The sequence below is a fragment of the Cimex lectularius genome, unplaced genomic scaffold (assembly GCF_000648675.2).
Source record: "Cimex lectularius strain Harlan isolate CLEC.00 unplaced genomic scaffold, Clec_2.1 scaffold177, whole genome shotgun sequence".
In the NCBI taxonomy this organism is placed as follows: Eukaryota; Metazoa; Arthropoda; class Insecta; order Hemiptera; family Cimicidae; genus Cimex; species Cimex lectularius.
In genome coordinates this window covers 173,176-194,614 of record NW_019392787.1, presented here as the reverse complement: position 1 = coordinate 194,614, position 21,439 = coordinate 173,176, and the positions used below count along the sequence as shown (strand labels likewise).

General features: G+C 35.1%; 1 protein-coding gene across 3 annotated transcripts; it reads right to left on the bottom strand.

Annotated features, from left to right (window-relative positions):
* Positions 1-226: 226 nt before the first annotated feature.
* LOC106660932 lies at positions 227-18,928 on the bottom strand. Of its 3 annotated transcripts, none has more exons than XM_014384000.2 (4): positions 18,799-18,928; positions 10,452-10,543; positions 4,066-4,342; positions 227-2,756 (listed from the first exon to the last, which is right to left on the bottom strand). In XM_014384000.2, exons 2-4 carry the CDS (start codon positions 10,509-10,511, stop codon positions 1,264-1,266), a joined length of 1,830 nt encoding a protein of 609 aa, XP_014239486.1. In that variant the 5' UTR covers positions 10,512-10,543; positions 18,799-18,928; the 3' UTR covers positions 227-1,263. The 3 variants fall into 3 exon arrangements, with proteins under 3 accessions (XP_014239486.1, XP_014239487.1, XP_014239488.1); XM_014384001.2 differs by lacking the exon at positions 18,799-18,928 and adding an exon at positions 18,307-18,343; XM_014384002.2 differs by lacking the exon at positions 18,799-18,928 and adding an exon at positions 10,618-10,695.
* Between the last annotated feature and the right edge of the window lie 2,511 nt (positions 18,929-21,439).

The window sequence follows — 21,439 nt, the reverse complement described above, 5'->3', positions numbered from 1 at the left end:
TATTTTCTGAAGGATAAATTTGATTTTAATATAAATAAAAGAATGTATTACTTAATATCAATTTATTTTTTATAAATACTTTATGGCCTGTACAAAATAAATAAATTTTAATATCTTTCAGCAAAAATCGTTCTTCCTCATTGAGTTCGATCATTCGTTCAAACAAACTAATTTAAAATCAAATATGATATAAATAAAGATACAATTTTTTAATAGTACAGTAAATATTAAAAATTATTTATTTATTTCCATAACCAATTGTTTTGTTACGGAGATAGCTAAGTATAACATTATTTATTCAATTGCTATAATACAGAAATTGTACGAATATTTAACGGTTTATTTTAAAGTTCTGTTAGTTAGATTTAGGTTATTATTGAAGTAAATTATTGATAATATTTTTAATTACATTTTTCCCAATTATGTTTGATTTGTGGCAAAGGTGAAAAAAGTTTAGGAGTAACGGATTGGGGTCAATAGGTGGCTGGACCTCCCCACTTCAGCGGTTATAGGCGACGAAAAATTTCTTTATAATTTTAAAAAATAAAAAAAATGATGAACTTTTTATTTGGAATATTTGATTAATATGATACATAAGTCCTTTAATTGAGAATATTATACATGTTTTACATACACACACGCACAAAAACTAAAAATGTTTACAAAAAAAATTATTAAAAATAAAAACAAAACAAAAAAATTATGACTAGTTATGTATTGGTGTGCCAGATGGCTGAGCCGTGTTGATACGTTACGATATGGTAGTGGAAATAGGAAAAATTGGCTTAAAATGTAAAGTATAAAGCAAAAAAATGCTATGTTTCTAAAACGATTGCAAAAGGTAGACAAAAGGAAATAGAAAAAGTAGGAGATGGCTACGATATGTGGGAAATTGGACTGTTGGGAGCTTTGCGTTGAAATGTGGAAAGTAGGACGGCGACTCGGATGCTTTGCTTCAATAGTTTAATGTACAACACCAATTAGTACAATGACACACTAACAATAACTTAAACGATCTTTGGGAAAGGTTAGCGAGGGAGTGGAAGTTACAGGCATAAATAATTTAATAGGACGGGACAGGGAATTCTGGTCGGGAACAGAGCAAGGATTTGGGTAAAATGTGGTCACGGACCATACAATATTTACGTGACGGGTTTGGAGAATTAGCGTTAAGTCGGCTAGGTTTCCAAGACGTCACATATTTTGCACACTAGGGTTTCACGCTCCCCTACGACACTTAATCCATTCACGATTCGATTTTCACTAACTGGCGACTTTGACGAATTCAGCGTTGTCGTATCCTCCGTGCATGTAAGTAGTCGTCATTCCTTTCCTGTCGATTTGTCGTACTCTCACAAAAAGAAAAGCTGCAACTAGGCAGGCGACTACTAGGACGACCAGCAACATGATCAGACCTGCTACGAAGCTGGGCACACTCATACATATGGCTTCGGTGTCGGGCGCACCCGTCGCAGCCGAAATAACTACAGTCTCGTTACTCCCGCTACCCGCATTCAGGGCAAAGTTCACATCGCCAGGAGCGACGACTTGAATTATTCGAGAAGTATTTACATCAGTCATTTCTTGAGCTTCTCTCTTGTAAACGTGGCTGACTACAATGTTATAAACTTCGGGAGCCCTCCTCCTCCGAGCACCTCTCAGTTCTTCTGGAAGTCCTTCCACTGATCTTGGCCTTCCTCCGAGGGTAGCCAGGTTTCCTTCAAGTTCGTCGCTGACGCCTCCTTTCCTTTTGACTGTAGTGTATGCGGCGGCGTGACCGGGTAATGGCGGAGGGGGAAGATGGATGTCGTTGTTCTGGGATGATTTTTGAGGAGCAGGAGACGATGGGTTGGGCGGGTTGGATGTAGATGAAGGGGCGGCCACTTCGACCGGTTTATTTTCAGAATAAGCCCCGGTGGGACCTGATGGGTGCCTCGGGTCCGGGTAAGCGGCAGGGGCTCCGTATTCTGGCAGTGGTGGTGGTCCATATTCACTTGAAATAGAATTGTGCGGGAGGCCATAATCTCCTCCTAATCCACCTAATCCTCCCAAATGTCCGAAGTCTCCTCCACATCTAGGCTCTGGGCAATTGTACCTGCACACTTGGATGACGCATTGGAAGTGGACGTTCATCGAATCTGGGAACTTGAAGGCCTGGAAGTAAGCGAAAGACACGACGGAAGCACTCGGGCCGAAGTTCTTGATTTTCTGAAATTTAGACATAATCTTCGGCCTCACTACACATCCGTGTTGGTCAACGAGTTGTATCGGTGCTCTCTTTCCGTCGTGGGCGACACAATTTCTTACCAACATGTCGAATTTGTTTTCGTCGTCTTTGATAGCGAGAACCATTGTCATGGTCTGTCCGATCTTTACGATACCTGACACCTCGGAAGCCCAAGGTCCTTTTCCTACTTGGATCTGCATCCAGCATTGGAGATTATCTCCGAGGAAGTTAGCAGTAACGGCATGGAGCATGTCGACTTGGAATGGCCTGAAGGTGACAGCCTTCTCGTAGTAGTCGTACCAAGTGCACCTGAGTTTCCTTGCTTGATCCCACACTTCCTGTACGTAGGGGTCGTATTGTATGATGATTGTGTTTTCCACATAGCTGCCGCTGGGGGTGGAGTAGCCGTTACCGGTGTTGTGGTTCGCAGAAGAGGACATTCCACAGGAGTTAAGGAAAATCTCGAATGTTGCACTCAAATGGCCTGTGCCAGGTTTCAAATGTACGCAATGAGGATCACTGTAGAAACCTACAAAAGAAAAAAATACGATATAACAAGGAAACAGATGGAATTGTTATAAGGAGCATGCAAGCGAAGCTTATTGAATATGAAAACAAGGTCCAATCAAGCAAATTTCTATATTAATGTACATAATTTTAGTATAGTACATCTTCCCTTATCTATCATTCCTTAAAATCTCTTGCGCTCAGTTTTCCGCTAAGTAATTGAGAGTTTAAATTAATAATATTAGTAGTAATCAGAATAAAGAAAAATCGCTTTTCAAATGTTATTAATACATCTTAATACATCTTATAATATTACTTTGTTGTTAAAAGCATCGTATTGAGAGTAAATGAAGACAAACAGTCACGTTGCAAATGGTCAGGGTGAAAGTTCGGATACCTCGTAACCAACTTATGCAGTGGAAAGCTGAAGAGAGAATTGCAGCCATACCTTCTAGTTTCAAGAATGATGTGGATTTTTTGCTACCCAACGAGACAAGAAGGTACAAGAGAGGTTGACGAGATAATTAAATGGCGAAACCACACCAGGCCCCGAAAGGTGAAGAAGAAATAATCAAACATCAACTTACGACAAATCTCCGTGGGATGGCAATTTTTTTTAATATTAATTTTTTTTCAATGAGATTAATTCCCCGTCGAGTTAGAAAACTGAAAACGATAGTAACCCTTTTGTTTAATAAGGTTATATGCGTAAGAAACCCAATTTGAACGCTTGTCATTAATAAACAGTGTACACTGCCGATTTGTTTCTAAGGCGAATTCAAAACATTGCAAATTTAGAAGAACAAGAAGCACTTTATGTGTTTTAATTAAGTATGGTTAAACAAACGATTATATAAAAACTAATTAATCCAAATTTTATGGTATTTTTCTCATTGAAATGAAAACATAACTAAATGAAATGTTATATAATCTCTAGCATAATTTATAATGTTAATATAAATTTATATTAATAAAGGAAAAATAGTTCCTTATAAGTGAAATTAAGTGACAATTCTTTTTGTAAGTAATTGATCGAATCGGCTTGAATATAGTTTTTGAAGAAAAAAACTTGTTTTGATAAATATTTTGACTGATTATTAAAATATACACTACCAAATTCCACTAGAACATCTTGTTTTTGAATAATATTTTTCATGTGTTTTTAAAAACAGAAAAAGATACCGCTTCATATTTGTTGTTCCAATTTTTAAGGTTTAAAAGTGGGAATGGTATTTTTTACTGCCACTATGAGACCATAAAACTTGGATTTTTGTAAATAGCACTTGATAATCATCATTATAATATATTTGTTTCGTTTATGTAGATGTCACCTTTTGAGAATATCATGCCGTAGAAAGGTCGGTCGAATTCGATATTGACCCGCATGTGAGTCTTTTCGCATTGGACTTGCAGATGCTTAATCTGAGGCATATCCGGTGTGGCGAGGGGCCAAGGGTCGTCGGGTCCTGGAGCGACTCCCCCTCCGGACGAGGGTGGAGGTCCGTAGCTCTGTGGGGGCGGCGGTCCCGGAAGTGGCGGCCCGTAGACAGCCCTGTGCTCCAGAGGCAAGGAGGCCGAGTCCAGCAGAGGCGCATCGCTTGTCACCCCCTGAAACAGAAAGTGAAAATGAACCAAAACGTCGGAATTCGTCGCGAATCGGATAACGCGAACGTGCGAATCGCCGTGGAGAGTACATCGAATTTCTCCTCCGACTGGAAATGAGTGTGGAGAATCATTCCGGCCCATATAAACAGAAAGTCACCCTTGACATTGAAGTTCTTCAAAACCATACGATTCTTTTCTGTACATCAGCTCCTGCTAACTTTCCCAAACAACTATGTTACATATAAAGAATTATTTCTGTTGACAACTGTCCTACAAAGTTTGTTTTGTACAGGAAAAACAGTACAAAAACTTGTTACATCGGAAGATTTTATTTCCTTTTTTATGTATTTTCTTTTCTTTAAGATTTTCTTTTATTGATTTAGGCATTGAAAACATTAACTCCTTTATTTCCGAAACTTTAAAAAATCTAAGAGCGGTACAGTTAAGTTTGAAGGCTAAAATAAATAATATAACAATTACAGTTTATAACTTGAAAGTTAATTTTAAATCATTATGAAAACATCACAAACCAAAGTAACGTCTACAACAAAATAATATAATAAAAAACAAACAGTAACCTGTTTAGCTCAACATTTAATACAAACAAAACATAAAGTAAATTATGATCATGTTAAAATATTATTCAAGGAAAATAATGTATGTATACTGTATGCATGTAGACTGGAAGAAGTAGACAATGCATAAATCAATATGGTCATGTTAATGTAAAGGAGCCTAAAGAGGAGCTGATGGTTGGTCCGAAAGCATTCGAAACAAAATAAAAACTCGTGGATCAGTTAAAAAAATATTAAAAAATAAATTACAAAATATTTATTAAACAAAAGGACACCATAAGTATATTTTTTTGTGTTTCATGAACTATGGTCATTATACTGGGTCTCCAGTGAAGAGACGTCAATACTTCAGGTTACCCTTCATGTCAAATTCGATTAAAAATTTCCTATTGTTCTAAGATTGATTCTCAATTATATTCGACATATTCAATTTTCAACTTACTTCAATCTTTTACATCTTTATTCCATAAAGTTCCTCGTATCGTAAATGTTAACCCTGCTGCACATTTGTACCAATTGAAAGAGCATTGAAAAATCCTATAAGATCCATTTGTTTTTATCGTTTCCTTAAAAAAAAACCAAATCACTTAGGATATAAACTTTTACTAGTTTCAAAAATTTTTGCTTAAAGTTTATGTACAATTTTCTCGATTCTCTAAATTTAGACAGATATGGCGCTTACAGAAAAATTCCTCCTACTAATGTCCAGTAAATCCATGTACAATTCATTTTTAAAGGACAATTATCACCAATGTAAATTTAGCGTTTAATTGTTAAAGATTTGATTTTTTAGTTACAATCGGTTTTAAAAAATAGTCATTAATATTTTGAAATACTTATTAAAACATCGTGATAGTAATACAAATTAACCAGATTGTTGGTCTTGAGTTGAAACATTGAATGGGATTGAAAATAAGAAAATAATAATATAATTGAGAATATAACAATAAATACATTTTAGTTCAGTTTTGTAGGATAACCTACTTAAAAAGGTTAGTTGTTCAATTTTAGTCTAACCTCTTGAAGTGTTGATGATGACAACTTGTATAACATAATTATTTCAAATTTGTTTGATTTAGAGTAGAATTTTCATTAATTTTAAAGGGTAGAGATATCTCCTATGCTTTGTATAAAATCAGGTGTTGTGTAGATTATTAGGTAAGAATATGATTACATGCATGTACATAATCTTTACTTAATCTTTCGTAAATTAGGTTTTTACTAAAAATTCATATTGTAGAACATTACATTGATATCTTCGGAATGATGATTTAGCTGGGTTTTTGTCAGACGAGTTTAGGCATTTCATATTTAAATTGACTCAATAAACAAACAACACAAGAAAACCAATGAAGATATACTGTATTAAAAGGAGTTTGTTTCTTACGTTTCTAAGACCAGAAGACGTCAGGATAAACATTTTATCGGACGATTTTAGCAGGACAGACATTCTACTTGGATGTCTTAGCAGATGAATCAAACAAAAGTCAATTGCAAAAAAGATATTTTTGTAAGTATCCTGATTTCTCTTTGATGAGTTGATATTTCGAAGCTGGTTTATGTATTGAAATTTCATATTCCATAATACCCATGTAAGCTATTAAAAAATTCCATTTTACTCAGTGTAAATAAAAAGATCAAAGCGGTTACTATTTAAAAAAAAAAGTTTTTTCATAATAAGTTTATAAATTACTTGTTTGAAAGGAAATTTTCGGTGTCTATTTTTCTATATTTGTGATGCTATTTTGATAATGTTAATTTCCCTGGAAGCCTGAGACCGTTCGAAGGTTGAAGATTTTCTCTGCTCACCACATCTCGAGAAACGGTTTATTCATCATACGACCATAGGTTTCACACTTCATCATTTTTGCATTCTCCCAATCACGCGGTTTGTGGTCAAAGGCGTTTTCGTTTGTTGCTTTCATCATTTGATTTCTGCAATAACACTTGGACAAAGTGATTTAAATCACGAATTGAAATAAGGAATGTGTTTTTGATGTATTATCGAATGTACAAAGGTAAAGAATTATTTTGTTGGAAAGTAAGCGAATGTTTTGAAAAAAAGTTAACTTTTTTATATTGCGACATCAAAACTAGAATGCTTTTTCTATAATGGGTGGTATATAAAGGAATAACGACCTATTAACAATCGGTAATAATCCTGACAAAGGAAGAAATCCTATAGAAAGTTTGTCGACCGTCGTTCGCCCAGGACTATTAAATCTAGGCGAAGAAAGTGAAATATGGGGAAAGGAGAAAAAAAATCTCCCCGTCTTCCAGGGTAAGTGTAGCGAATCGGAAGTGGGAAAAGTATGGCTAAGTGCACATCTCGGAGAGCATCGCGAATCGGTTGGGCCGGCCGGTGGAAATTATTTTGGACTTGTAATTTCCAAACGTCCTTCAGACAGTCGGCTGGTTTCGAAACAGAAATCGTACCATGGTTCAGTAGGCGGTGTAACTCAATAAAAGGACCCGTGTCACTTTCTCCAACATTTCGCGACAACAATAGTTCCTCTCCGAACAAAACGGAAAAATCTAGTAAAAAATTTGAAAACGTACTCATCTTTATAACAGTGAAAACTCACTTTCATTCTTATTAAAAACACTCTTTTAATTCAATCCACAAAAAACATTGAAGAAAACTCAAAAGCACAAGTGTGTTTTTTCTAAGCACTTCGTGTTTTTTTGTTTTGAATAAACCACGAGTGAAAAGATTAGACATGCTCCGTTATTTAGCCGGCTAACAAGCAGCCACTGATGTATATAATTACAAATAATAGATGGTCAAAGAGAATCCCAACCCCTTTCCTTGTCGGTAGATACGATCTTATTGGGTCATCACTCACATGCCTGTCAGCCCTAAAGTTTTTTCTGCATTCGTTCCAACAATAATTCCTCTGGACAAGCATATTAGCATAGATTTGTTAGTTAAAAAGTTAACAAAAATGATATAATCTGATAACATCAAAGCGGTGAAAATCTTCATGAGATTTGAAAATCCTGTGCATAACACTAGGGTAACGACAACTACGATTTAATTCCTTTTTTATTATATTACATGGAAAAATTCACACATACAGTTTTTCAGGAGAAAATCTTCACTCGGTTACAAAATGGCCTACTTTGGCTTCGTATATATTTAAAAATAAATCCAGTGGGAACGAAGAAAAGATAAGACAAAAAGCGTCTCTGTAGTGAAAGTACAGTAAAAATCGTGCTGTTTCATCACGACAAGATGCACAAAAAGTTCAATTCTGCATCAGCACATTTCATTATATTATTACGTGCTGTTATGTTCTTTTTAAAAACAAATATATGTTTGTTTCTTAAAGTATATGTCATACGATAAAGTTTGGTTTGTCCTGTCGTAACCTGTTAAAAGTAAGGCTTTTAATTCAATTTTATCAATGAATAAAATTTCCTATTCTTAATTTTAATAAAGGTGTATTGTTTAGGCTAAACCAAGTACTTTTGAGATTTATGGTCAACAATACAATTATGAGTGTTGTTACAAAAAATAAAAAAAGTAAAGGCAAGCTGAACAACGTCTATCATTGTTATACCATCATAGTGGTTATAACATCTGTATAAATGATGGATGTTTGTAACGATCATGATCAGAACAAGATGAAATCCTATGATTTCTAGGGTAAGAAGGTTAAAATCCGAGCAGGCGGCGCGTTGGGGCAAATTGCTGTACCATTGGCCCACTTCGAGGTTCCCCACGTGAAAGTCCATCATCTCTCACGGTCAGGGCCGATCCTCTGTCGCCCCTTTCACAAAAAGATCAACGCCCAAACCATCGGCGGGGGGGATTCTTTGTTTATAAATTTCACCGGTAAACACCCCCCTTGGACAACCCCTAATTGGTTTTCGTGGTCGGGTTTTTCGGCCTTTTTTCCCCTCGCCATCCTTCAACCCTTGCGGTCGATGGGGTATTGAACACAAAAAATCTAATGGCACTATATTACATGTCTCTCCGGACAGAGATTTACAAACCCGATTATAATGACCACCGGTGTATAACATGATCAAAACCCGTTTACCCTTTGAACAATTAATTAAATTTTTTTTGACAATTAAACAAAATAAACCTAAATGTTTTATTCAAACCCGTAAGCATTGTTTAAAGAGATTTTTTGTAACCATTTTTGCAAAATGTATAACCTATTTATTCTCAACATCAGCACAAAAAATAAACAATAATGCCTTTTAAAGCAAAAACCGATCTAATTTTATTTTTAATTGAAAATTAATTAAAATTAATTTACAAGCGAAATATTGCAGCTTTTTGTTGTAATAGAAACAGTAATATTCACAAAAACCAAAATATTTATGAACTTCCGCTCCTTCAAAATTTCTAATTTTCTTATTTCATTTTTCTTTACTGTGGGAGTTGATTTTATTTTACTAGTACGCCTTGGAAAATTTATTTTTGTTGAAGCGCTTTTGAACAAATCTCCCACAAGTTGCTGAAGACGACGATGGTCAGTTCTTCAAAAGCGCTTCCGCAAGAATAAACTTTACTGTAATTAGCAATAGATGGATTTGCCGATGGACTACGAGAAACGAATAGGTTCAACTCGGCACATACACGTTTGTACATATTTACGTACTTGTGCGGATTTGGGCCTATACAAATCCGAATCCAATCCATTTAACGAAGCAAAGTTAGTTTAAAAAAAAGCAAGGTGCGAATTGTTAAATATAAATTACAGACCATTAATGTAGAGTTGTGTCAATGTTTACACTATGCAATTTAAAGTACAATTTAAAGAAAGTAGAAAATGATTATCTCTTAGTTGCAGATTATCCCAATTTGAAATTTTACTGAACGAAATATTTGTAATAAAAATGGGTTAACTTAGAGTGAACTTTGTATCTAAACGGAGTAGGCTGGGTTTGTTTGTATAAATGCCTAAAAAACGAACTTTATTTTAGAAAATTAATGGGGAAATTCTTTAATAAGATAATTTTACTTTGTATTTATAAAATGGTGGCCAAAGCAAATAAACTTTTTATCGTTTTGTTATATGTTATGTAATTCTGTAAATAATTTTTCCAAAATAATCATTATTATTATTAATAACGATAATTAATGTATTACTGTCATTCTGTGTAATGCCCAATCGCGATTAGAAGTGTGGAAGTTTTTTTAATTAAATAAATAAATATATGTATCAAGAAGATAGATAGATAAATACTTTTATTCACAAAAGAAAAGGACTACAACAAAGAAATAAATTTATATGCATATACAAGCATGGATTAAAACCGTCTGCCGGATATATCAAGATTAGAAAATACATATATTTCAATCTGGTTTATTTAAGTAAATATGAAGAATCCTTAAAATGCACTTTTTATGATTGCTGTTACATGTTAAGAATAAATAGATAATAAACAAAATATATAAATGAGGCTAAAAAAAGAAAATCGGTACATGAGATAACCCAGTTTAAGGTATGTAGGGAAATTATAGAAAGTGTCTGTTTTTTACTGTCTAATTGCGAGGGCTATCATTATTATTATCTTACCTTGAGTGAAGCGATCGTGAGGGCCAATATAGGCACGACGAGGGTTGAATGTATCCGCATAGTGGCGGTGACTGGTACCTCTTTCCCCTAATCTGCAACACAGTAAGACGGGTACTCGTTAACACATTTTGACGAACCACCTGCTATCAGATTCTGCTATTGTAACCTATTGAAGTCCGTTAATCCATTAAACTCCTGGTAAAAGTAGTCGAGAGACTGGCCGGGTGCCGGCGTAACCCACTTCCGGCGATGGTGGGACTTTCACTCCCCCAGAAAGAGAGGGGCTCCCCGGTTCGAAATCACTTGACCATAATTCCGCTCACTCCCCAAAACGCCCATCTTTTACTTGGGCTTAATTAAAATACCACGACTTTTTAATGTTCCCCTTTCAAATATTAGAACTTGGACGAAATACTAAAGGCGAGCCGACGCCGCTCTACGCACCAGTTACTGTTCTAGTTCTTTGCGTTTGATGTTTTTAGAAAAAGAATGCCCGTACACGTACAAGTATTTTCTATTGTTCTATATTGCCTTTACATAATTAAAAATATACACTTTTTAATAAATAATTATAAATAGATAGGAATGTATTCTAAATTTGATCCAGTTTTTATTTATGAAACAGCAAAGTTAATTGAACCAGTCCTGTTGATTTTCATACCAAAATGTTGGTGAATTTATGTTTTATCTTGATCCTCTCTATTTCACAGACGTAAACAACCAATGCGGCGTAGAATGGATTAAGAGAAAAAATAAATTTTAATTACAACCTGCAGAATAAAATAACAACGACAATATAATCCATATAAGATAATATAGTTTTTATTTAGAATTATTTATGCGTTTGATTTCTGTAACTATTGCTAATAAACCTTGCTTGATGTCACCGATACGTACGTTCTTAGGCCGTTTTTGATCTTTTGACGTCAATTGTTTTAAAATGTTGGAAAATAACCGCGACAATATGGTTGCACGTGTCTCAAAGTTGTGAAAAGAAAGGCAGGCCGTTGGTGAATGGATATTACACCTGCTTGGGCACCCCGGTGAGCGTATCCCTAGTGACCTAGTGAGAACGGCTTTCTCCAGTCCCGGAGGAACACACGCGCTCACATGTCTCGATCTGATGGCCAGAGTGATTTTCACGGTTTCCCCGTCAGTTTCGAGTTTTATCGAATTAGTGAATATGGATACGTGGAGATGTATTTCTTCTGTAGAAGAGATTGCCAAATAAATACAATTGTTTGTACCGTTAGGTCTGACATTATGAAGTGATTAGGAATGAAAACGCGACAATGGGATAAAAGTAATAAAAACAATCTTAAAATCGCATTTATATATTTTTTTTTAAAATTGAGCTTTGGAATTAACTCTTCTTCAAGGTGAGAAAAGCTTTACCTAGTTTGTAGAACAAACGTTTTTAGAATATTCATTATTTTAATTTTAAATTTGTAAAGATCAAAACAAAAGAAAATATCGTTGTCATGTTAAACTAGTTCTTGAAGTAATTTCAGTGTTGAAATTGAATGATTTTTTTTTTCAAAACGGTATTCACAATTTGCCTACAACCTATTCGTGATATAATTTTGAAATCATTAACAGTAAACAAAGAATTGACAGGTTATACATACCTATTGGCATAGAATGTTTGAACCCGATGTTTTTCAGGGAGTCAATTAGGGAAACGATTCCGGTTTTCATTACTTCAAGAGGAGTACACCTCTCGTGAGATCTTTCCAAAGCCGTGGATTCAGGGAATAGATCGTCGTGGATTCACATCATTAATGAACCGGCGTATGCACGGCATGACCCTGATTGCCCATTACATCCTTTATCGCGGCCCTACGGTTTATGAGACGAAAATAGATCAGGCCTGGTGAAACTAGAGAGAGAAAAAAAACGATTCCTGGAGAAAAGGGATTAGTGGAAATTCTCTCATGAGGCCCATTACTGCTGTTAAGTGGGCATCAACGGGGAAATAGCTCGAGGAAAATCCGTATGGGGGTCTGAATTGATGTTATTAAAAAAATGAGGGCGTAAGTTTTAGTTTATCTACTACTAAATGAAAGCTATTTAATAAACACATTATATCTACCATGTCATTAATAATTTTCGTTTATGTTAACAAGAAAAAAAGAATGTACACAAATCAAAATAGAATGGATTAACGGTTCATTGTTGGTGTTTACGTAGAGAACTTACTTAACATTAATTAAATATACGTAAATTTAGAATAGCGACCGTGAAAATGTGTCAGATCCATTAAGAAATTCTTAGGCTAATGGCTTTTCGAAAGTTGTCGAAAAAAGCTGTTCATCTTTCCCCTGAAAATTTTAAGTTTGTTCTTTCCTCTCCACACTAAGTATTATGTTAGTGCTTTACTAAAGACTTTTTTGTATAATTTATGATATCAGGAATCCGTAACACAGTTGACTTTCACTGAGTTCCATCTTCACCCGCTCTCTCCATTGTCAAGGCGCATCCCCCCGTGGACGGACGGCAAAAAGCGTAACATCGTCGATCCGGGATGCGGTAGCGTTATAGTCTCTTGTCACGTTGCAACATTCTTTCCTAGTTACATGCATTACAAAAGAAACTTGCGATTCATGTGCTTGTGATGAAAATCTGTCTCTTTTCATATTTTCTTCAGTCAATTATGACCATCGTTATTATACCATGACCATCAATGGCGTTTCCTGAATCGTGTCAAACTAAATAAAAATTTTAAATATCTCAGTTTTATACTCTCTTTTTAATCAAAATCAATAGGAAATTTTTGTAATGACAAATTATAACGGAATATTTGCATTACCGAACGACACCAAATAACTCGTAGACGAACAATACTTGGTGATAAATCAAAGTTGCATGACTGATGTTTCAACAATAAAGGGCCAGGATAGTTATCGAGACTTATAGAATAGGGGTGGAAGCAACGGGTGGATAGTGCCGGTTCACCGTCCAAGGGTTAACCCCTTGGGGGATGGTTCTCCGGCCGCCAGACGATGAGAAAAAAATGATAATTCCACATTGCTGGCGCACCTGCGTTTTTTTCTCAGGGGCATTTTCGTGATCATTAGTCGCGGTGACCAGACATTCAAATCTGACATTGCTTTCACTAACGTGTCATAATAACGGGGTGAAAAAATAAATCATAGCCTAATGGATTTTTTCTCGGATTATTTTTTCGACTTGGTTTAAAACAACGAAGGGAAACTTTTTCCTCTGTTTTATGACGATAAATAATACGTAACATTTTGTGCCAATATTTTCGTTTTACGAGTAGACCCAATAAAAAATCGCAAAGAGAATTTTTAATAATATTTGAGAAACAAGTAGAAAGACATTTTAGACTAGTTTACTCATGGGGTTTGACGACATTTCATGTCAACAGGTTGTTGTTGGCTCATTAACCAAAGCAGAACATTCTTAATTTGTTCTGAAATGGCCTGAACTAATTAATTACGGGAAACTAAAGAAATAGTTGCCAATTCGTCACATCTTCGTTCAAATTTCTTTATTAAGGAATATAAGTTTTATCGTTCTCATTGACAATTTGTATTGTTTGTGTTTGATTATATATTTATGGGTAACACTCTTGGTACCAAATTTGGCATTAATTGGCTTGATTGAAAGTTAAAATATTTTCAAATATAAGAAGTTTGAAATTAATATTTTTTTTGAAGATATGGATCACGCCATTTTTCATGGTTTTTACGTTGTAGTCTAAAATATTAAACTAAACCAGTAAGGCCATTGGGAGAAAGCGTTAATCCAGACATGTACATGTAATAACTAATTGATTATCATTAGTCCCTGGAGGGCAATTAAAACGGTCTTGGAAGCGGGCGGCACACTTACCACCGAGACCGGGGAAAATGAAAACAGCCGTCTCGGGGATTTTCCACGGTTCCTGGGGCAATCGGGCCATACGTGCATTATTAGCCCGAAACACTCGAAATTTAATTACATTCTAATTACCGACCTTGAGGGTTCGGAGATAGGCGTTGGACGAGCGCAGGTGAAGAGATCCGGCTGGTATCAGGGGTAATGCATGTTTCGGGAGCAGGTCATCCCCCTCCAGAGATCCACTCAGACTCACTCGGCAAATAAGGAAACTGTGAAATACCTGCCCAGTCCGGGGAACCGGATCGCACAAGTGCGTAAATAGAACCCTCACTGGGTCGGCTCTCTAAAGGTAAATGGGTTTCTAGCGGCCGGCTACGGTGTCAATGTGTGTACGTCTTTACTGGCTCGCCTCACTCATAAAGACTTTATTACCTTAATTGCTTTATCGAAACCTGCTTACTACATTGACTTTTACTACTCGTTCGCTTAGAAGAAGTGAATGGAAGAGATTACCATCTAATCTTTTGATCTTAAAAAGGTACTGAATAGCAATTCTACAAAATGATTGAGGGCGTTATCTATCATATAACCTTCCGAAGTAGAATCCAGATAATTTATAAAATATAGATGTTAATTAAATTTTATTTTAAACATATTTACTTTACGGTAAATTTCTGGCCTCTAAGACATTCCTTCATAGTCTCTCTCTCTTTCTCTCTCTCCCTTTCCATCTCTCCCCTTCTCTCTCTATTCCTCGTTCTTTCTTTTCACTTCAGATGTGACCTTTCTCTCTCACTCTCTCTCTCTCTCTTTTTCTTTCTATCATTCACCCTTCTCTTTTCATCTTTCTATTTATCCATCTCTCTACTTATCTATCGATCTATATATATAACTATAAGTCTACCGTATGATATTTGGATCTGTTCATTTTCAATTTTTTTTAAATATTTGACATAATATATGTCTTTTTTTTAATAAAGATATTTAATAAATTTTCAAACTTATTTAAAATAGAACTTTTGAACTTAAGACGTTTTAAAGTTATTAATTTAGTTGACTGTATTTTATTTATTTTTTGTACGCAGGCACGTATTATGTGAAGAAGTTGAGGAACTGTTGCAGGTATTCAATAAATTAAGCATCACATCAATACGGGATAGTGAAAGGGTCTTCTTCAGTTTAATGCACTCCCTTGACCCTGGCAGAGAACTGACCTTTTGCTTGAGTGAAGTCTGAGTTATGAGACAGAAACCGGCCCAAGGTTAGGTTGACAGACGTCTCCTTCCAACACCACTGTTCTATCTCTAATTAATGTTTATTTCCCTTGTCCCTTCGCCTCATCCTACTTTCCAGAAGTCGTTTTTTTAAACTTTTTCTTACTCTTGTAAACGTTTTTCTACTAGTTTAGTATTTATTTTGTATAGTATACAGATTCAGAACTGAAGATGACGAGAGATCCGCTTGACAGAAAAAAATTCAGCAAGTAGGCCAAAATGAACGGAAACGACTAAATTATATACCCAATTAAAAACGGTTTATTTTACTGTTTTATATTTAATGTGTTCTTGTTAAATCAATTTGGTAATAGATATATAATAAATATGAATCCATGAAGTGTTTCAATGAGAAACGATAGTTTCACGAAATTAAAATTAAATAAGAAGCAAATATTGTAGTGTGTGCCGTCCTCCTTTCTAGTTTAGCACAAAGTGGTGATAACAAATATTTTTTCTATAATGTTTCAAAATAGATTTCATTACGTTCAAGCTGTCTTCCGTACTACACGTACACTACTTATGTATCTGACCAATATGTATTTACATTTTAATATTTTAACTCCTGCGTCCTGAACAAGAAGGATATTTAAGAAGCGAAAATAACCGTTGGGCTTATACAGTTAAGTAAATTTTTCCAGTTCTGAAATGCAGTGTGTTCTTTGCCAAAAAGTAAATTAAACAAAATAATCATCAAATTGACTTATCTATCTTAATTTTTATTGCTCATTTATTCAAGTAATAAGCCGGTTTTACGAAAAAAAACACTGTTATATAAATATAACAAATAGGAAGGCTGGCAATAAAGATATATATATATATATATATATATATATATAGAGAGAGAGAGAGAGATTCTACTCAACCAAACATAGTTGCTTTATCATAATTTCTATTTATAATGTTGAGTTTTGATCTCTATTTGCATCATCAGGCCCATTTGCAAAATTCATAGGATCCTACACAAGAATGTGATCAGAGGCGACCGGCCGATCAGGGCTAAAACTGAAATCGCGTCCCAGAGCGATTTTGGATGTGGAACGCAGGCACACAAATTGCCCCTTTGGAATCCTGCCGTGAGAGCTTTCACCTGAAACACGTCCCGACACACTCCTTCCGCTCTCTCGACTTCTGCTGCTTTCCTACCCCCTCCCCGGGGGCCACACGCACACAAACACACACGTGTGCCGTCCAGTTCCGGCCCGAAATTGTAACTATAACGAAAAGAAGGAAAGAGAAGGAAAATAACGGATAAGACCCACAACGCGAGACGCACCAAGCAATAATCTCGCGTATTGATGGCTTTGCCTAATCGGATCCCCTTTCAATACAGTACCTAGGGGGAAACAGTAATTTTTTTGCCAAATGAAATAAATCATTTTCCAATCAGTCAATTGGCTTAATAGAAGAAAAACCACTTCCTTTTAAACCTAATGTGCCTTTTTACATACAACGAAACTTATACCGTTTAAACCTGTACCAAATGTCCACATCTTTATAATCGAAATTATGAAAAGTGTTTTTTAATCCCGTTTTTGCCCCGAGAGTGCCCAATTTGTCACGTCTCTTTTATATTGTACCCACATATCATCTTCTTCCCCCTCAAAAAAATAGGGAATTTGATAAAATCACGTTATTATTATACAGAATTTACCTAAAACAAAATTGAATAGTTCAAAACCCATATCCTATTAAAAACGAATATACAATTTTAATTGCACTTTGGCCTGCCTATCCTCGCTGAGAATGGTTTGACGCCTTTTCAGAATGGTCAGAAGTTTACATTTAATTTATAAGTTTAATTTATTAATAAACGTATCTACTTCGAACCGAAAAAAATTGGATGCTCTTAAATATTGCAGCATCTACAGTCAATAAAAAGTGATGAGAAGATAAAATTACCATCATGATTAAAATGTTGATTATGTTTCTTGGTAGCTATAAAAAATTGAAAATTGAAACATAATAATAAATGCTATATAACTATAAGATGTATAAAAATAATTATATCACTTAGGTACCTAAAAATGGATTTGTAGAAAAAATGTTATATTTACGAGTGTTTTTATGTATCCTATTATATGTAGTGAAAATTTAGTTATGTTTAACTCCATATAACACGGTCCTAGTGTTTGAATAGTTTCATTGTTCAATACACTGATTTATATAACTAATACTGAGTGGTGCCTTTTAATTTGCTATTGATGTTTAATTAAAAAAAATATTTTACCAATATGTCATCTTGCTCTTTACTTTTTTAATATTTTAAAAAATTGAATTTTTTATAATTTGAATAAGAATATAATGTCGAGTAAATGTGAATGAGTAAAAATGTGATTTTCACCAAGGTTTATGAAAAGTTTGGCATCAAAAATTTGAGGGGTATAATAATTCATTAAAAAATAATAATAAAATTTACATGAATGAAGATCATAAATCTTACATTTGCCGATTTTAAAGTAAAAGGACAATTCTGGATGTGCAGACAATTTTGTTCTAGCTGAAGTACATGATAAATATCTTAATATTAATTCCCGATGGGTTATTTTTGTTAATAGATGTAATTGTATATTGCTTTTTTAACAGTTCAATTTTTTTAGGTATGTAAAAGAAATGAAATTTTTGGAATCCGATTTAAAAAATTAAAAGCAGTCATAAAAATCCAAGGATTAAAGTTTAAAAAACTGCCCAAATCGCTAAATTAAAATGTATAGAAGGGAAGATAAATAGCGTACCTAAAGTGTATATCCTTGCAAGATGCCCGACGTGCACTGGATAGACAGTGTGTGATGAAGAGAGCCTGGAGTGGGTCATGAGGTGAGGTGGGGCCTCTCCCCACCGAGGTCCCACTGACCCACTTGGGGTCCCAGAGACCGCCAAGGCCGCTGGGGAAAGGGGTGCAGAGATCCGGGTGGGTTCCGGCCCCCGTGGGAACCCTAGGCCCTACTCGAAAAGAGAAAGAAAAAGTGTAGCGCGCCCGGGGAACGCAAGAAATCAAAAACGGTTGGCCAAATGAAGCGGGTTAAAACTTTTAAGAGACTGTTGTTTATGTTCATTACACCCAAAAAAATACGAAATGAAAAAGGATTGAATTTACATATTTGGATTTTTCAGCCATTTTCAAATTCGTTATTATCCAACGGGAATAATAGGATTGAAATTAAAGTATAAAAAAATCTAATCCTTACGGACGAGGGAGGTTTAGGAATTTGACAAGTTTTACTCACAAGTACGTTGCAGGTGAACTGGTAATCCTAATCCTTTTTTTCCAGAGAAAGCGCCGTCGGTCTAAGATTTGTTTATATATCGATAGACACTTTTATACAGAATACTGTAAGTTCGCGATGTTTACGGACTGCCACGGATTCGAGTATATGCGATCTGGAAGGGGTGACCGTCTTTATATAGACTGAGGCGAAAGTGTCCCCCCCCCAACGCCCATCCTGTACACTTTCCTTCATCATCATCAACCTGCGTCAAATCTTTTTGTTTCGTAACTCTTACGTGTGTTTTTTTCCGAATAGGTCCGGGTCGTCGGTCCGTTGCACCACCCTGCGGGATTTACCAGGATGTAAGTTCAGGGGGGTTGATTTCATGGTTTGACTATTGAAACCAAGACTGGACAGTAAAGCAATTGACCTCAGCAATTCATTGGGCTCTAACAAAGTAACATGATCTAAGCTGATTTCAAGTGCTTCAAGGCCTAGGGCTTTTTAATATACCATTGTATTTACAATTTCCCATGTGCATAATGTACAAATTGAACTATTTCATAATTTTTACACATTTATCATGCTAATCTTTCAGCAGAGTTACATATATTCTGTTGAAATCCAATATAAATGGGAAAAATTATAATGTAATAATGAAACCACGAAACATCGTTTCAATGAGAGCTTAATTCAACATTTTTTATTTAATAAATGGAAATGTATAGTTCTTTGTATCTCATATCCTATGAAATGTTTGTCTAAAGGAAATATTTAAAAATATTATCGGTTAGAATTTAGTTGAATTAAAAAATTACGATTTTCAATAATTGAAACATCAAAACTAATTAACCATCCCTAAAATATAATAACCATGTAATATAATATTAACAACGTTTCAGCCCCAGATTTATCGATTTATTCAAGGCAGAGAGTTGAAGACACTAGTACAAAACATTGAAATTATTTTTTTCCTAAAAAATCACGATTTTCATGAAAATAAATGGCTGCAGGCACAGAACGCTGATCCTTTATCTCAGGGTCAAAAATATTTTTAATTGTATATACAATTATATATATTTGTACCTTCATATATGTGATATGTGTTATTTATTGGAATGAATGTATTTATTTGCGTGAATGGAAGGGACCACTTACCCTAAGGAATATCGAGTGCTCTGGGGTAGTGAGAATGTAATTTACTAGCGTGAACGGAGCGGCATATCTCCAATTATTCTGAGAGATATGTAGTACCCTGGGGTAGTGTTGCTAACCGAAATACAAACTATTATGAGGCTAGCAATAGTATAAAGAATAGAGAGAGAGAGAGAGGAGAGAGAGGGGGGAGAGAGATGGACAGAGAGAGAGAGCGAGAGAGAGGGAGACAGAGAGTGAGTGAGAGGGCGAGAGCAATTGTAAGAGTTAAAATAATTTAATAGTAAAGTGAAAAGAAAGAAAGTTATTATATCAAATGGTTCCTAGGCCTCGAGGAACCGCGGAATTTCTTCTGTTACGAAATGATAAATTTGTACTGTATAACTAGTTGACATTATGACCGAACCATTAAATCTACAAAAAGGAACAACCTGTTTTGACCCAGTCGCACGGTATTATAGACTATGACATTCGCTAAGAATTTATTCTTCGTACACTGCTTTTAAACAGCTGAGAGCATTACGCCTATATGGCTTCTCATACCGTTCCGTATATTTGAAAAAATTCTAAAAACACATGCGAAAAAACATTATAATGATTGCCAGAGAGAAAACCTCGTACCGTTAGCCGGGACTAAGTGGGTTCTCGTTTTAAAATTATTTTCGATGTCTCTAAATGAGCTATGACTACACGGAGTGTTGCATTGCGACCTTAAAACAAACTTCACTATTTATGTTGAAGAGTTAAGTTTAAGCCCTTAACTGGTGTTTTTGGTACAGCTCAAATGAAATGTAATGATTTCTTGGAGAAAGACATTCCTTTTTATTTTGGTGATAATTGTTGGACATGGTAAGTTAATGTTCTTTAGTAACACCAATTTACCGAAAAAATATTCAGATACTTTCCACCACCGACAATACAAATTGATCTCACGAATAAATAAAAATGGATGGCAATGAATTACAGTTTTTGAACCTTGCATAGGAGTGCTTTCAGGAGTACCTCAAAATTGAGTCCCGAGGCTTCTTTTGAATCTAAAATATTTACAATGGCACAAATAGACATCGACGTAAGTACTTAAGAGAGTATCTACATAGTACATATCACTAAAACTTAACATCACCGAAATTCCAAACCTACATTAGGCACCAAATAAGAAGAAAACAGAAGAAGAAATAATTTATTCTGGGGCAAGAGTGTCCCTTTAGCATAATATATAAGTTGAAGTAAGAGTTGTTAACATTTTGAACATTAAAAAAACTCAAAGGGTTAAAACTAAAATGAGTTACTCTAAAAATTAACATATAAATTAATAAATACTGAATAAATTTAGACAGTGGTTAAACAGATTTAAATGCTTGGTGTGAAAGGAGATGAATTTAGATATGTTTAAAAGAAGTAAGGGAAGCGGCTTTTTACTTTGGTATACATGTCGATTCAAAACTTTGCTCTACCCAAAAGCGACCACCTCCCTTGGTTACAAGGGGGGTGTCCGGGCGCATAA

What these genes read in the sequence shown, in the direction of transcription:
- LOC106660932 (XM_014384000.2), bottom strand. Translation starts at nt 10,511, where the DNA reads ATGCGGATACATTCAACCCTCGTCGTGCCTATATTGGCCCTCACGATC. An exon ending in TCACGATCGCTTCACTCAAG is followed by an intron (nt 4,343 to 10,451) that starts GTAAGATAATAA and finishes TTTCTGTTTCAG; the next exon opens with GGGGTGACAAGCGATGCGCC. An exon ending in CGGCATGATATTCTCAAAAG is followed by an intron (nt 2,757 to 4,065) that starts GTGACATCTACA and finishes TTTCTTTTGTAG; the next exon opens with GTTTCTACAGTGATCCTCAT.